The sequence below is a fragment of the Staurois parvus genome, unplaced genomic scaffold (assembly GCF_062004578.1).
Source record: "Staurois parvus isolate SC_StPar_1 unplaced genomic scaffold, SC_StPar_1.0 ptg000048l, whole genome shotgun sequence".
NCBI lineage: Eukaryota > Metazoa > Chordata > Amphibia > Anura > Ranidae > Staurois > Staurois parvus.
The window spans coordinates 5158066-5174925 of NW_028317844.1; the positions used below are offsets into that span (position 1 = coordinate 5158066).

The 16860-nt window shown below is 46.1% G+C and overlaps 1 protein-coding gene across 1 annotated transcript in view; it reads left to right on the forward strand.

Moving 5' to 3' along the window:
* The first annotated feature begins 15088 nt into the window (after positions 1 to 15088).
* The window catches only part of SNX3 (sorting nexin 3), a 42658-nt gene continuing 40886 nt past the window's right edge, over positions 15089 to 16860 (forward strand). Inside the window, exon 1 of the mRNA XM_089664838.1 lies at positions 15089 to 15370. Coding sequence (XP_089520964.1) covers positions 15209 to 15370 — 162 coding nt within the window. The 5' untranslated portion in view covers positions 15089 to 15208. The remainder of the gene's footprint in view (positions 15371 to 16860) is intronic.

A 16860-nucleotide genomic window follows, 5' to 3' on the forward strand; every position in this document is an offset into this window, starting at 1 on the left:
ATGCCCTGGTCCAGATCTGGGAGGAAATACCCCAAGACACCATCCGTCGTCTCATTGGAAGTATGCCCTGACGTTGTCAGGCATGTATACAAGCACGTGGGGGCCATACAAACTACTGAGTACTATATTGAGTTGCTGCAATTAAATTTCAGCAAAATGGACTAGCCTGCTGCATAACTTTTTCATTTTGATTTATCGGGTGTCTTTAAAATCAGTCCTTTGTAGGCTGGTAATATTCATTTCCATCAAACAAAGGGACATCCTTGCGTTCCTAACACATTACCCAGTCCATATCAGTATAGATATCCAGCATGATATTTCCCCCCATTGAGATCTGATGTGTTTTCAAAGTGTTCCTTTAATTTTTTTGAGGTGTGTGTGTACACACATACAGTGAAGGAAATAAGTATTTGATCCCCTGCTGATTTTGAATGTTTGCCCACTCACAAAGACATGATCAGTCTAAAAATCTAATGGTAGGTGTATTGTAACACAGAGACAAAATAGCAACAAAAAAATCAAAAGAGATGCGTGTCTAACAAATTATGCACTGATTTGCATGTTCATGAGGGAAATAAATATTTGATCCCCTTCATAAAACATGACTTAGTACTTGGTGGCAAATCCCTTGTTGGCAATCTCAGAGGTCCGACATTTCCTGTAGTTGGCCACCAGGTTTGCACACATCTTAGGAGTGATTTTGGCCCATTCCTCTTGGCAGATCCACTCCAAGTCATTAAGGTTTGGTGGCTGACATTTGCCAACTTGAACTTTCAGCTCCCTCCACAGATTTTCAATCGGATTAAGGTCTGGAGACTGGCTAGGCCACTCCAGGACCTTAATGTGCTTCTTCTTGAGCCACTCCTTTGTTGCCTTGGCTGTGTGTTTTGGGTCATTGTCATACTGGAACACCCATTCATGACCCATTTTCAATGCCCTGGCTGAGGGAAGAAGGTTCTCACCCAAGTTTTGACAGTACATTGCCCTGTTCATCGTCCCTTTGATGTGGTGCAGTTGTTCTGTCCCCTTAGCAGAAAAACGCCCCCAAAGCAGAATGTTTCCACCACCACGTTTGACAGTTGGGATGGTGTTCTTGGGGTCACAGGCAGCATTCCTCCTCCTCCTCCAAACACGGCGAGTTGAGTTGATGCCAAAGAGCTCGATTTTGGTCTCATCTGACCACAACACTTTCAACCAGTCCTCCTCTGCATCATTCAGATGTTCAGTGTCAAACTTCAGATGGGCTTGGACATGTGCTTTCTTGAGCAGAGGGACCTTGCGGGCACTGCAGGATTTCAATTCTTGTTGGCGTAGTGTGTTACCAATTGTTTTCTTGGTGACAGTGGTTCCAGATGCCTGGAGATTCCTCACTGTTCTCATGATCATTGACACTCCACGAGGTGAGATCTTGCATAATGCACCAGGCCTAGGGAGACTGACAGTTGTTTTGTGTTTCTTCCGTTTGCGAATGATTGCACCAACTGTTGTCACCTTCTCACCAAGCTGCTTAGCGATAGTTTGGTAGCCCAGTCCTGCCTTGTGTAGGTCTACAATATTGTCCCTGATATGCTTGGACAGCTCTTTGGTCTTTGCCATGGTGGAGAGTTTGGAATCTGATTGTTTGATTGCTCCTGTGGACAGGTGTTTTTTATACAGGTAACAAAATGAAATTAGCAGCACTCCCTTTAAGAGATTGCTTCTAATCTCAGCTTGTTACCTGTATGAAAGACACCTGGTAGCCAGAAATCCTGCTGAATGATAGAGGATCAAATACTTATTTCCCTCATGAACATGCAAATCAGTGCATAATTTGTTAGACATGCATTTCTTCTGAACTTTTTTTTGCTATTCTGTCTCTCAGTGTTACAGTACACCTACCATTCGATTTTTAGACTGATCATTTCTTTCTGAGTGGGCAAACTCAGAAAGGGGATCAGCAGGGGTTCAAATACTTATTTCCTTCACTGCCATTTTTCACAGTTATTATTTAGATATTTTTTGTCATGTGGGAGAAATAGAACGTTTTTGTAGTTGGGTACAAGTGGGTGCCAAAGATGTGTTACGGCGCAATTCATATGTACATTTACATTTTCAAAATGCACAATGAAGCGTGTGCTTTCTTGTGAATTGCCATGTGTTTGGAAACACACAAATGTGAATGAATGGTAATTCAAGCAAGACACGCAAAATGTGTGTTTTCTGTGCGCAAGCGTGACAAACATTGCCGTGCATTTTCAAAATCATGGCAAATTTTGCGTTTTCTGTGCGGGCTGCTGTGCATTCCGAAACGTGCAGATGTGAACGCCGCCTAAATGGCACTTTGAGCGTGCAGCATATTTGGTGGGCATTGCTGCATGTTTTCAAAATGCACATGTTTTCTGTGCGGGTTGTGTGTGTTGTAAATGCACAGATGCAAATGCTGTCTAAATGGCAACACATGACGTGCGTTTGACGCGTATTTCCGTAACACAGGTTGCCATACGTTCAGAAACATGCAGATGTGAATGATGGCGAATTGTTAATGACACCGCAAAGATTCTTGAGCTATACCTTGGGGCATTTATTTTGCGTAGGGCAGCCCATTCAAGCGTAAGGGCTGCCCTATATGCAATGCATGCTTACATGTGAATGCATGTTTACATGCTATACAAAATGTGAGTGGGAACGCGTGTTTCTGCTGTGCTCAGGTGTGAAGGAGATGTGCTAGGAAGGAAGTTTTTATGCAGCAAGGATGATCAGGGAGGAGAGATGAGGGTTAAAAAAAACAAAAAAGCACTGCCTCAAAGCTCTTATCAAAGTTGTTGCAACCAAGACAAATGTATGACTTGCTGGCAATTTTACACTGAAGTCTATGGGAGTTGTGCGGTACAAGAATCACCCAAAAGTAGTGCAAGAAGTCGTTTTTTTGCTACAGCGACTCAAGTCATGCCATTTAAGACAGTACCATTACATTCTCTGTGTTTTCTCTTGACCGGAGATATTACATGTTGCCAAAATGTCAATGAAAAATCTCTCTAGTGTGGAAAAGGGCTCAAGGTTACTGAAACCAAGCAGGTTCTTAATGAATGTAACAAGCTATTAGCAGTTAACAGATATGCAACTCAATCCACATACGTCCTACAGCTACAACTGACAGCAGGAATACTCATCTTTGCATCTAACATAGAACCTGCACAGTATATTAGTAACGATTCACCTTACAAACTGAACAATGTATATGTTTTCTCAATTCAAGTAATTCAAGATTACACAAGTCATGTTATGTCTCTCGTGTGATTGTTTCAAAGAGGGGCAAAACAGCAGTTCCACCAATAAAGTATTTCAAGAAAAACACCCACAGCATTCTGTGCATTAGACAAGGCATGCTGTTCAGGCCATTCCCCACTCATGAGAACACTATGTAGTATAAGGGATGTCAGGGCTACGCCAGCGGTTGCCAGCCACCAGTACCATATTTGTTCAATTTTCGCTGAGCAGTTTCTATGTTGAAAAATAATTTTTTTCTCTCAATAGGGTGATATTTACTTGGTTCTTCTATTCCTCAAATGTAGGGGGGTTTGGGGATATCCATTTCTGAGCAATTCATTTATGGGCTATAAATAGTACTTTGACAATAGGAACATAGATGTTCTCAGGTAGAGAAGATTCATCTAGGTCAGTGGTCACTAAATGGCAGACCATTGTCCAGAATCGGACCAAGGGACAGTCCTGTCCGGACCGCAGCCATGCCACTTCCACAGTTGGGTATCCTCTTTCAGGCCCCTCCCTGAGCCACCAATGGGGGTGTGAGGAGCTGCAGATCAGGACTGATGGGCGGGAGCTGGTGATTACCCAGCTTGTTAATATGTAAAGACTTCCGCTCTCTGCAGCTTGAGACAGAAAGTGGGAGTCTTTTCATATTAGCAAGCCAGGCAATCGCCCACTTGTTAACATAATAATTTGGGCAGCTCCCGCCCCTCAGCCCCGATCTGCAGCTCTTCCCACCCCCACCTGTTATGAGGATGACATCGGTGGTGGGCTGGAGGCCCAGGAGAGGACACCCCAGAAGGATTAGTGCCTCTGCTCTGCCTAAAGTACCATAGGACTGTGCAGGGGAAGGCTTGCATTAAAAGGGGCACTGTGTTATGTTAAGGGAAGCAGTGTTGTGATGGGCGTGCTGTGTTGTGAGGGGAGCGCTGTGTTGTATTAAGGGGTGCTATGTTGTGTTAAGGGGCGCTGTGTTGTGTTAGGGGCGCCGTGTTGTGTTAAGGGGCACCGTGTTGTGTTAAGGGGCACCGTGTTGTGTTAAGGGGCACCGTGTTGTGTTAACCTCCCTGGAGGTATTCCTGAGTGTAGCTCGGGGTAAAGTTTCAGCACCACAAGCGGTAACCCCAAGCTACACTCAGGAGTACCCTGCAGCATTGCTCTGGGATCCCTCGATCACTTACCTTGTCCTTCGCTCCCGCGATGTCCCCCGTGCAGCGTCCCCGGCCATCTCCTCCGGCCGATGCCGGCATCCGTCTTCCGGGTTCCATTCCCTGCGACATCGAGATGTACGGGGGACGAAACCAGCAGGAAATTTAAATATTTTAAAAAGTGACATTCACTAATACATTAAAATCACATAGTAAAACATTACTGTATCAAAGCATTTCATATCAATTTTCTCCCTAGTGCTTTGTCCTGTGCCCTGCCTGCATTTTTACTGTTCTTTTTGCCTGGAAACTGAGAAATGTCCATGGCGTCCAAAAAACGTCCCTTTAGGTCAAAAGCGGTTTTAGACCAGCTAAAGAACAGCGATAGTAAATTAGAACTGCTTGCAGAATTGAGTGATAATGATTCGCGGGGAAATTTGTCATCAGACACTGAAAACTATTTTGCGACTTTGCTCAGCAATGTGCGAACGTGGCGCTATATTTCAAATTTCAGTGTTTTTGGTTTGATTACATTATTGAATTAAATGTATTATCATATTATTATTTTTTATGATTATTTAAATTCTAATTTATGATTTCGTGTTTCAAATTTTAACATACCTGGGATGTTTACTAGACTCTTGTTCAGACAGATTTCAGTGAGTTATTCCTAAGAATTACAGGCCTACAATAAAAAAACAACATATTTCCATGCAAACAAAATGTACCGCTTTGAGCACAGAAATACTGACATAATCATACCGCTAGGGAGGCTACGGAGCGCTGTGTTGTGTTAAGGAGGGCTGTGTTGTGTTAAGGGGCACTGCAATGTAAAGGGGGGCAGTGATGTTAAGGGGAACTGAGGACACTATGGGACATATTTAAAGAGGGGACTGTGATGTAGAGGGGGCTATAGTGTGAAAGGTACGCTAAAGATGATACTGTACCAGGGGACTGTGATGTGTTATATCGCTAACGAGATTCGGACCTCTGCTGGAAGGAAATTTTGCTGATCGGACCTCTGTAAATTTTAATTCAAGACCCCTGATCTAGGTTATCAGCCAGGGATATCTGGAGAACTGTATTGATAGTATTTATCGCATTCTTCCAATAACAATGGAATTTTGGGCACCTCCACAGCATGTAAATGAAACCAGCTGGGGTTCCATTACACATTGGGCAATTAGGAGTTTCCCTCTCCGGAGGGACATATGTTCTGTGCAAAAGAAACAGTTGGGTAAGCCTTTGTGTTGAGGATGGACACTAACTGCAGCGCAGCCAATGCAGCTTCCTACTGGTCCTCCAAGATCTGACCTAAATCCATCTCCCAGGTGCTTTTATCCAGTATTTACCCCTTTTTGGAGTCACTGCTCAACAATAGTGCAATCACAGCAGATTTCTGCATCTTCATAGTGTTAGTGCGCATTTGAGTCTGAATAGCATGCCTTATCTGTAAATATTGAAAAAAAATCTTTGCCTGGGCATAGCAAATGCTGCACATCATTTTTCGAAAGGTTTTAAAGGTATTCTCATACAACTGACAGTGGTACCTAATCCATTGACTGTACCACAAATCAAAGCCTTTCAACTTGTATAACGCCACATATTCTGCATTATTCCAAATCTGAGTACAATGCGTGTAACCTATAATACCTAATAGAGATTTCATGGTTTGCCATACTGTGCCTAAAAGTATGCATGTAGGGTTCTGTTTATTCATTTTAAAGCTTTTGTATTCTAAGTGGGCCATCAGGGCAGGGCCATAGGTCATTTTTGGTTCAAGGGGGGGGGGGGGGGTCAGCAGCTGACTGGTTGCCATGCACAAATGCTCCAGATTCTGTCTGTTACCATTTTGATAACTTCCCCCCAATATCCCCAAATGAAAGGTAATACTAGCTGTATGGATACTGAATGTGTGTGTCATAATTTTATTCAATAATTTTAAGAGGAAAAAGAAAACTGTGAGCCCATTGCCTGCCACAATGGAGTCATTTTCATCTAATAAAAATATTTCATAAACTTCATTAGGACACAGTTTAGAGGTTAAAAAAAGTGCACTGCGTGCCATAAGATGCTGCCCTTAGTACCCGCTCCGTTATAGTGTGCAAACTGAACAGATACAAAGTGAGTGTGCTGCCTACCTACCTCAAGATTGTTCCCTTTGCACCTGCTTAGTAAGGTTGGCTATTATAGTGCAAAGGGCACCATTTTGTGTCAGGCAACGCACTCACTGACTTTTTTTTTAAACATTTGCAGATTAAAAAAAGTCACTGCCTACCACAGGATGATGCACTGTAATAGCCAACCTTAATGGGGAAAGGGTGCCCATTTTGCTAACCCGGCATACAAGACAGGAGAAGTGGGACTGTGCGGAGTCCATAAATACAGAATAAGTACAGATACCGAGAATTCCACCCAACATACAGGACAGGAGAAGTGGGACTGTGCAGAGGGTGTGGTTTCCTGTGGAGCAGCTGCAGGCTGTGTGGTGCTGACCTCCTCTGATGTCTGATATAAGCCCAGGGTTGGGCTGCCTTGGGCTGGGATGCCTCCCAGGAGAGTCCCAGGCTTCTTGACCTACACATGGAGATCCGGTGAAGCTGTGGTTGGTGGTGAAGCGGGAGGACAGAGTTCAGTGAATGGAAAGCAAATGGCAGAGACTGTGAGTAGATGTGGGAATGTTAGTGATGGAAAGTCCAGTGTGAGAAGTTCTGATAATACAGAGAAGATGAAGTCGGTCCAGCAATGTGATAATGTCTCTCAGCAAAATGTGAGTTCTGGAATTGCAGCTCATGGCAGTCCGCCATTGCAGCCACAGCAAGCCCAGCAGAGCAAAGCCCAGTCAGCTCAGTCTAAACAGCCATGTAATGTTGTCACCAAGCACACTCCAAGCTCTGGAGGAGCAGCTCAAGGCAGTCAGCCATTGCAGCCACAGCAAGCCCATGCCGTGCAGAGTGGAGCCCATGCTGTGCAGAGCGGAGCCCATGCCGTGCAGAGCAGGTCCCATCCAGTTCAGTCTAAACAGCAATGTAAGGCTGTCACCCAGCACACTCCAAGCTCTGGAGGAGCAACTCAAGGCAGTCCGCCGTTACAATCATAGCAAGCCCAGCAGAGCAAAGCCAAGTCAGTTCAGTCTAAACAGCAATGTGATGTTGTTAACCGGCCTAGTTCAAGCCTTGGAGGTCCAACTCCAGGCAGTCCGCCATTACAGGTACCACAAGCCCAGCAGAGCAAAGTCCATGCCGTGCGGAGCCCATGCCGTGCAGAGCGGGGCCCATCTAGTTCAGTCTAAACAGCAATGTAAGGTTGTCACCCAGCGCATTCCAAGCTCTGGGAGTGCAACTCATGGCAGTCAGCCATTACAGCCACAGCAATCCCAGCAGAGCGGAGCTCAGTCAGTTCTGTTTAAGCAGCAATGTAATGTCACCCTGCACAGTCCAAGCCATGGAGGTCTAACTCCATGCAGTCTGCCATTACAGGCACTGCAAGCCCAGAAGAGCGGAGCCCATGCCGTGCAGAGCAAAGCTCATTCAGTTCAGTCCAAACAGCACACTCTAAGCTCTGGATGTACAACTCAAGGCGGTCAGCCATTGCAGCATGCCCAGCAGAGCAGAGTCCAGTCAGTTCAGTCTAACCAGCAATGTGATGTTCTTACCCAGCCCAGTCCAAGCCATGGAAGTCCAACTCCATGCCATCAGCCATTACAGCCACAGAAAGCCCAGCAGAGCAGGGCCCATGCCGTCCAGAGCGGAGTCGGGGCCCATGCCGTCCAGAGAGGAGTCCATACAGTCCATGCGGCTCAGAAATGTGAGGTTGTCACCCAGCACACTCCGAGCTCTGGAACTGCAACTCAAAGCAGTCAGTCAATGCAACAAAAGCAGGCCCAGCAAAGCAGAGTGGAGCTCACACAGTTCATATGGCTCAGGAAAGTGACACTGTCACCCAGCACACTCCAAGCTCTGGAGTTGCGACAAAAGGCAGTCAGCCATTACAACCAAAGCAAGCCCAGAAGAGTGGAGCCAATGCCGCACAGAGCCCAGCACAGGCCGTTCAGAGCGGGGCCCATACAGTTCAGAGTGGAGTAGAGACATCTGTCACTCCCAGTACTCCGCACAAATGTGCAAGGACTACGTTGGAGCAGAAAACCTTGAAGGAGAACTTACAGCAGTGTGTAATGGTGGGCAATGGCCAAGAACATTCATTACGCTCCAGGTCCCAGCAGAAGAAAGATGATGCAGCCAATAAACCTCCACAGTCCGCCCTGGAGAGTCCTTCTACACCCGGCAGGGACCCTCTGCCCAGTATTGCTGATGGGGATCATGATTTCAAGTGTCCTGCAGATAGGAAGTAGAAAGTGTTAAAGTCATCACCTGTGCTGTACCTGGCTAGAAGGATGCCTGCTCTGTCAGAGAGAATGAAGACCCTGAGGAAAGCTAAGGCTAAGATCCAGAAACAGATTGACTCCATCTACAGACTCAAGGCTGCCAACCCCAAGAAAGAAGTCCAATATGACAGCAAGCTTAACTCCCTGGGCATTGAACTGGCCGGTATATCAAAGGACATTGATGCTGTTCTGGAAGAAATGGGACTAGTGGCGGAGGCGTATCGGGATTGCGATCAGGAGGCACAATTAAGTGTGAAGATGGAGTCTTGTTCAGAGTCAGACTCTGGGGAACTGATCCAAGGCACGCTACCAGCAAATGTGCTTCCTGAAAGACAGACTCCAGCTCTGGAGGATAGCGGTAGTGTCAGTTCAACCCAGCAGACTTTCAAAGCACAGGAAACCCAGGAAAGCGACATGATGGACTCCCAGCACATGGATTATGAGGACAGTGTTGCTACCTCCAATTCTCATGGTGGGACCAATGCTGAGGGGACTAGTGTTCAGGATGGGGTAACTGATAATGACGTGGATGAAGCTGCTGATGCTAGTGGTGATATGGCCAGAGCCGATATCACTAATGTTGATGTAGGGGTTCCCGATGTCATTAATACTGAGGTATGTCAGGATGGGGTCAGGACCAGTCTGAGGACCCTGAGAATGTGGCAATGGAGGAGTCAGTTAAGAATAACCCCCGTGATTTCCCCCCTTTGGTTGAGCCGCCGCCTGCATCACAAGGGAATAGTGGTCCATCTGGTCATGTCCCTCCTCGGAATGCCTGGAGCCGTGGGGCCCCTTCTTTTTCCAACAGTACCGGTTATACTGGTCAGGCCTTTAAGAGGAGGAACGTAGTCAGGTTGAAGCATAGGAGTTCCAGAGAAGAGCTCCCTGATAGGAGGTTTGTAGTTAGGGAGTTGCTGTGTCAGCAGATGGGGTTTGTGCCCACAGATATATTGGCAGTCATCAACCTCCCTGACAGACAGGAGTATGATATCAGCTTCAAGCTCATGTCTGGCTTGGACAGGTTCTGGGCCAGCTTTAGTGGGTTTCGGGACAAAGAGGGGTGGAAGAATTTCATCTTCATCCCCATCTCCAAACCTGACACTGCAAATGTTAACATAATTTTCTGGAATGAGTCTGTGCCCCCCAGGATATTGTAGTCTGGCTCAGAAGGCATTGTGAGATGGTTTCTGATCTGACCAAAATTAGGGACAGTGATGGGAACTGGACTGGGGGTTGGAGGGTTCTTGTTAAGCTGAAGCAGAGTAACAATGTCACCGATCACCTTCCAAACTCCTTTTTCATTGGGCAGGAGAGAGGAGTTTGCTTCTATGCAGGTCAGCCCAGGTTATGTTTCAAATGCGATAAGTCGGGTCATGTGGCGGGTGTCTGCTCTATCATGAAGTATAATCTGTGTGGGGAGGTCGGCCATGTCCGTTCTACCTGTGAGGACGTTAAGTGCAATCTATGTGGTAGGCTTGGCCATTTACACAGAGATTGCCCGATGGCCTTCCATAACAGGGATGAGGAATCGGCAGTTGAGGAATTGCTGGCGGCAGCAGAACACCTAGAGGAGGAAGCCTTAATAAATGGGGCCATATCAATTGAGGGGGAGGTAAACCCAGAGGTCCAGGGGGCCAGCCCCGGGCAGGTGGGCAGTGTTCAGCAGGCTGAGGAGCAGCGGCTGTCTGTGCCCCTTTCATCCGTTTCAGTTCCTGCCTCTGTGGAGAACATTCCCAGGCAGAAGAGAAGAAATTGGAAGGCCACCCGTACACCTGAAAGTGAATGGACCCTGGTGCAGAAATCTGCTAAGTGAGAAGGGCGCCATAAGGTAGTATGGCAGTCTGCAACCGGTATGATGTCCTATCAGAGTCGGATGTCGACTCCTGTGTTCTAGAGGCCCAAATGGAGGAAGAATTAGAAAGAATAGAAAGGGAATTTGCAGCTAGCTCAGAGGATGACCCGTATTTGTAGAATCCGATATGGAAACTGGTAGTCGGCAGAGTGACTCGGATTCTGATTTATAAAAAGAGTTTAGAGCTAAAGGAACATTGGAGGAATATAAAATGGGAGGAATTTATTTATAGCATCAAATTCTATGCATAACTTTCATTTAGTTTAAATTGTTGAGTTTCTGACGTGAAGAATATGTAAGCAGTTGTTACATTGTTGGTTTATGTGTTTTTTATGATGATGGTTACAGTCTTGTTACCTTGTAATTTGTTTGTTTATACAAATAAAAATATCCATACATACAGAATAAGGACAGATACCGAGAATTCCACCCGACATACAGGACAGGATAAGTGGGACTGTGCAGCGTCCATACATACAGAATAAGAACAGATACCGAGAATGACACCCAGCATATGAGACAGGAGAAGTGGTACTGTGCAGAGTCCATACATACAGAATAAGGACCAATACCAAGAATTACACCCGGCATCCAGGGCTTTACCCAGAACACAAACCACTACTGTGTAGTGTTCACACATGCTTAAAGGAGAACTACAGCCAAAGCTCTGTGGGTCACAGGAGTGGTGTTCGTTCTGCATTCCTGTGACCCGTTTTCAGCTGACAGCACTGTTGGCTGACATCACTAAGTTGGTCCAGACTGGGGAAAGATCCTGACTTTAAAGTCGGGATCCAACCCAGAGTTTGGAGCGGTACCTGGCTCAGCCTCTTAGCGATCTGCTGAGAGTCTGAGCCAGCCGCTCCCTCCCCCTCCACAGCCCAGCACTCCAGTGAGCCCTGGGGGGACAGAGCAAACAGTGGCGACTGATGGTCCTGCTCTCTGCTCAGAGCGGCTGTGAGAACTCAGAGACGGTTTTGCTGTGATTGTTGTGCCGTTTATTGCACTGTAAACTGCACTGTGCAAGGCTTGTCGCCCAAAAAGGAGCAGGAGCTTCTTTTGGGCGACAAGCTTTGCACAATGTAGTTTACTGTGCGATTAATCACACAACAATCATGGCAAAACCACACCGTGTTTTGGTGCTATTAAAAATTAATGGCACACAGACATGCATGCTGCATTTTGAAAGTATGGTAGTGCGTTTTGGAATCATGGGCAGAATCACAGCGATTCCTCCCGCAATCCCAAATCGCTAGATGTGAATAGGGTCTAACACAACATCAGTGGAAGACAGGCCAGTCTCAGTGCTCAATCATTAACATTGCCAATTGCCACACAGTGTCACAGACTCTCACTTATAGTTAATACCTTGATGAACAAAAGAATGCCATTGCCAGCAGCACCACATTGGGTTAGTTTGAGGTTGACTGGTGACACTCAGTGAGACAAAGCCAAACAGAAATGAGGGACACACCTTGAGAAGAGAGGAGAGCAACAGCAGCCAGCAGTCATCCATGCAGGGAGCCGGTGGCTACACACCACAGTGTTAAGCGCTCCAAGACCCAGGCAAAGCTCCTCCCCCCCAAGCCCTCAAGGCAGGAACACTGCAAGCCAATGGGAAACAAGCGGCGGGTGGGGCAGGGGCCAGCATCGCCTGCTGTGCTCAGTGAGCTGCCTTGTGTAGTAATAGAGCTCTGTGCAGACACTGTCATCCTCAGCCTGGCCCAGCAGAAACAGCATGAGTTCAGACTACGGAATGATTATACCTTCGCTGAACCTGCCCTGCTTGAAAGAAAGAAAATTGAATGATCGGGTTCTGTGCAGTGGGGGGGGGAGGGGCAGTGAAAAGCAACGATCTCCTATGTGGCTTTAAATGAAGCAGCTGGAAGCCACATCTCCTCCTCTTCCTCCTGCGGCATTTAGCTGCTTCATTGAAAGCCATACAGGAGATCGCTGCTTGTCACTGCCCACACACCCCTAGTCCCGGCGCTGCTTGCCCCCACCTTATTTCCACTCGCGGGTGAGTGTAAATTTCGAGGGCTGCAGGGATGGTTGGCAACTCTCCTCTGGGGAGGGGTTCAGACTTCCCTGACCCCCCCTTATCTACACCCCTGCATCAGAGATTATTTGGTAAATGATGTAAGACTCCCTGTATTGAGTCTAGTATATCTTCCCTATCCCAGCTTACCAATTGCTGGATCTGAGAAGCTAGAAAGTAGTCAGTTGTAAAGTCATTAACTAAATGTGAGGGCACTTTTCCTTCCTAGTTAAATCTCAAAATAAGGAGTCCTCAGTGCACTATTTAATTGGGCAACTATGTGGCAAAGAGGTTTAATGTTGTTAAATGTAATGTTATGCACTTGAGGGCTAAAAACATGCATGTATCATACATTGTAGGAGGAGAACAAAAGGGGGAGTCAGAGGCATAGCTTGAAGCTTGTGGGCCCCGATGCAAACGTTTACCTGGAACCCCCCCAATACCTTCCAAAGTGTGCCAAGATATAATGTCCTGTCAAAGTGAGCCGCTCACACGGCCGCGGGGCTATGCAGCGGCGCGATCTGTCACTGGCTTGTATACAATGGATGTATACAATGCCATCCATTGTATACAATTATGTTGTTAGCTGTGACTGGTCAAGGCAGTCACATGATACAGAGCCAATCACAGCCCATCTGTATCATGTGGTCAGCTTTGCCCAATCACAGCTAATCACAACAAAAGACTGAATGAATCAGTTTCAGTCAGTAACAATGATTTCAAATTTCAATGGAATACATTGGTATTAGCAATCATAATGTGTTAAAAAAAAAATCCTGATCATTTGCCCAGAGTAGTTCAATGTTACTATGGTAACATTGTATTGCTTTGGTCACAGTGTGCTGAAAAATAAAATAGTAAAAAAAAGAAAAAATGTAATAAAAAATAAACAAAATAATAGAAACATTTGAAAAAAAATACAAATCCAATTATTTTCACCAAAGAAATGTAGTAGAATACATTTTGACCTAAATTTATGAAGAACTGTTACTTATTTGCAAAATTGTATAACAGAAACTTAGAAAATGCGTTTTTTTCCCCAAAAGTTTCAGGTGTTTTTTTGTTTTATTTAGCAAAAAATAAAACATTCAGTGGCGATTAAATACCACCAAAAGAAAGCTCTATTCGTGTGAAAAAAAATGATAAAAATTTCATATGGGTACAGTGTTGCATGACTGCGCAATTGTCATTCAAAGTGCGATAGCGCTGAAACCTGAAAATTGGCGTGGTCAGAAAGGGGGTAAAAGTGCTCGGTATTGAAGTGGTTAAAAAGTGTCTAAAAGTATGAAGCAAGTGTAAATGCTCCCTTTAATATTTAGTTCCAGAAGCATGTTAAGGCTGAATGTTTCGTTTTTATGAATGACTGCCATTGTCCTGAATTGGCTACGCAAAGCATTACAGATGTGAATTAGTACTCCTTAACCCCTTTATGACTGCCTAACGCATATGCATGCTTTCTTTACATTTATCAACTAGCATCTGTTTACTGCATGCTACACTTAGGCTACGTTCACACTAGCCTTGTTAGCAAGTGGCAGACAGGCATTTGGGAAGCGTTTTTACCATTTCCAAAACGCCTGGGAAATTCTGCACATTGCAGCACATGGTGCTCTTCAAACGGGAGCGTTAGCGTCGCGGCAAAACGGACGCCTCTAGTCGAGTCAGGAGGAGTTATTATTATACAGGATTTATATAGCGCCAACAGTTTGCTCATCGCTTTACAATATAAAGGGAGACAATACAGCAACAATACAGTTCAATCCAAGAGGAATTTGAGGGCCCTGCTCCTCGGAGCTTACAATCTAGGAGGGAGGGGCTAGTGGTACAAAAGGTAATAACTGTGGGGGACGGACTGGTTGGAAGAGTAGAAGATTCCAGTATTAGCTGAGGGCAAGATAGGCTTCCCTGAAGAGAGAGGTTTTCAGAGATCGCCTAAAAGTGAGCAGAGCAGGCGATAGTCTGATAAATTGGGGTAGAGAGTTCCAGAGGATGGGAGAAGCTCTTGAGAAGTCCTGGAGATGAGCATGGGAGGAGGAGATCGTTTGCAGAGTGGTAACACCATTCAAACTTCATTCTAGGCATTTGTGGGGCATTTTTAATGCTTGGCAAACGCTGCTAAACTGTGCATGTGGCGTTTGCAGAGCGTTAAAAACGTGTGAACGAGCCCTTAGATCTGCAATTGCCCCATTCCAACGCCCACAGAAGGTTCTAGATTAACCCAAGCCCGTTCTTTTTTCCTATATCCGCCCTATGTGTGCATGAATTGATGGACATTGCCCCTGCAGTCACACACAACAATTTTCTTTAGTTGTCAGGCGTTCCTAAAGTTCATATTCTCCCACACACCCCTCCAGCGGCACGTATAGCATGTGACTTAGAACGCACGTCTCCGTGCGCGCTCCTGCAGCTATCCACTAGCACGTGGGCGCGCCTTCCTCCTCCTGTCACCTGACAGGTCACAGCAGCCACTTCCGGCAGCTCGCTGGACCGCACGGAATTCGGTTTGTGTGTCGGGTTGCTCGCCTCGTTCTCTGGTGGGAGACATGGCAGACACTGTAGCTGACACCCGCCGCCTGCACACCAAACCTCAGAATCTAAACGACGCCTACGGACCGCCAAGTAATTTCCTGGAGATCGATGTGTCCAACCCGCAAACAGTCGGGGTGGCCCGGAACCGGTTCACAACCTATGAAATCCGACTGAAGGTGAGACCCTTTGCACCCGGTGGGCTGTAGGTACTGTGTGTAGCTCCTGCTCCTTTGATCCAGTGGAGCCTCCCCCCCAGTAAACAAGGTGGAGTACCTGGGCTGTCCATAGTAGGTGTCATCATTAGGGATCCAGGAGACAACAGAACAATCTAGAATCTGATAGTTTGGATGTGTATATCCTCTGTTTTTTATTTTCCTGTAGGTTGATAATCTTTTTGTTTCTAGTTTACTCTTTAGGCCCTTTTCACACAGATCGGACTCCGATTCGATCCAAAGGGGATCTGGCCACCGATTCCCTGCTGATCAGAGCAAAGCGGGTGGATGACAGGTCCATGTCTGCTCAGTGTGTGCGAAGCAGACACAGACAAAACCTGCTTTGCTATATGGACCAGTGGGTGTAAACAGAATCCACAGTCCTGTTACACCCGCCTGCCCTCCCATCCCATCCCCCTAGGCAGAGGAGGACAGATCCCTTTCCTTTCTCTTTTAGCTGACCAGATCAAATTAGAGGTAGGCAGGTGGTGTTAATAGACACTAGTCTGTTTTACATTGCTGGTCAGGATGGATCAAACCCGCTGTTTGAAAGGGGCCTGTTTACTTGGGCAGTCAAGTGTTAAAAAACATACTTAAGTGGACTGATCAAACTTGGAGCAGTATATAGTAACCAATCAGCTTGTAGCTTTAATTTTCAAAGCGCAAAGTGATACTAAAGTATTTTGTTTTTTTTTAATAAAAAATATGTCATACTTACCTGCTGTGTGCAGTGGTTTTGCACAGAGCAGCCCAGATCCTCCTCTTCTTGGGTCCCCCTCCGGCACTCCTGGTTTCTCCCTCCTATCAGGTGCCCATACAGTAAGCAGCTTGCTATGGGGGCACCTGAGCAGGTGCGCTCTCAAGCCACGGCTCTGCATGTCCATTCACACACAGAGCTGCGGCTTGGCCATACCCCCTATCTCTCCTGATTGGCTTACTGGCTGTGATTGACAGCAGCTGCCAATCAGAAATGAGAGTTCCTGGAGAACCGAGGCTCTGGTGGACATTGCTGGTTCAGAATGGGGCTCAGGTAAGTGTTAGGGGGGGCTGCTATAGACAGAGGGTTTTTACCTTCATGCATAGAATGCATGAAGGTATAAACACCTGGAGCCTTTAGAACCACTTTAAAGCGGAACTAAACCCTCCTATTGTTTTCAGCCAAGGAAACTGCCATCTTGGCCTCTGTTGATCTGCAGTTGTCATGATGCTGCACATGTGATCAGTTATGATAGCAGACATTTGTTGGTTTGACAGTTTGATGTAGAACACAAACAAATGTGACGGTTACATTCCTGGCACGTGCCAGGAATATAACTGTTTATTGAAACTGTTAGGCCTGTTGCACACAGGAGCAAAAAATGCTGAGTTTTTTACTAATCTGAAATGAGATGCTTTGTTGTCTATGGGACATTGCACACAGCTGAGTAATGCAGGCAATAGATGGGTCGAAAATC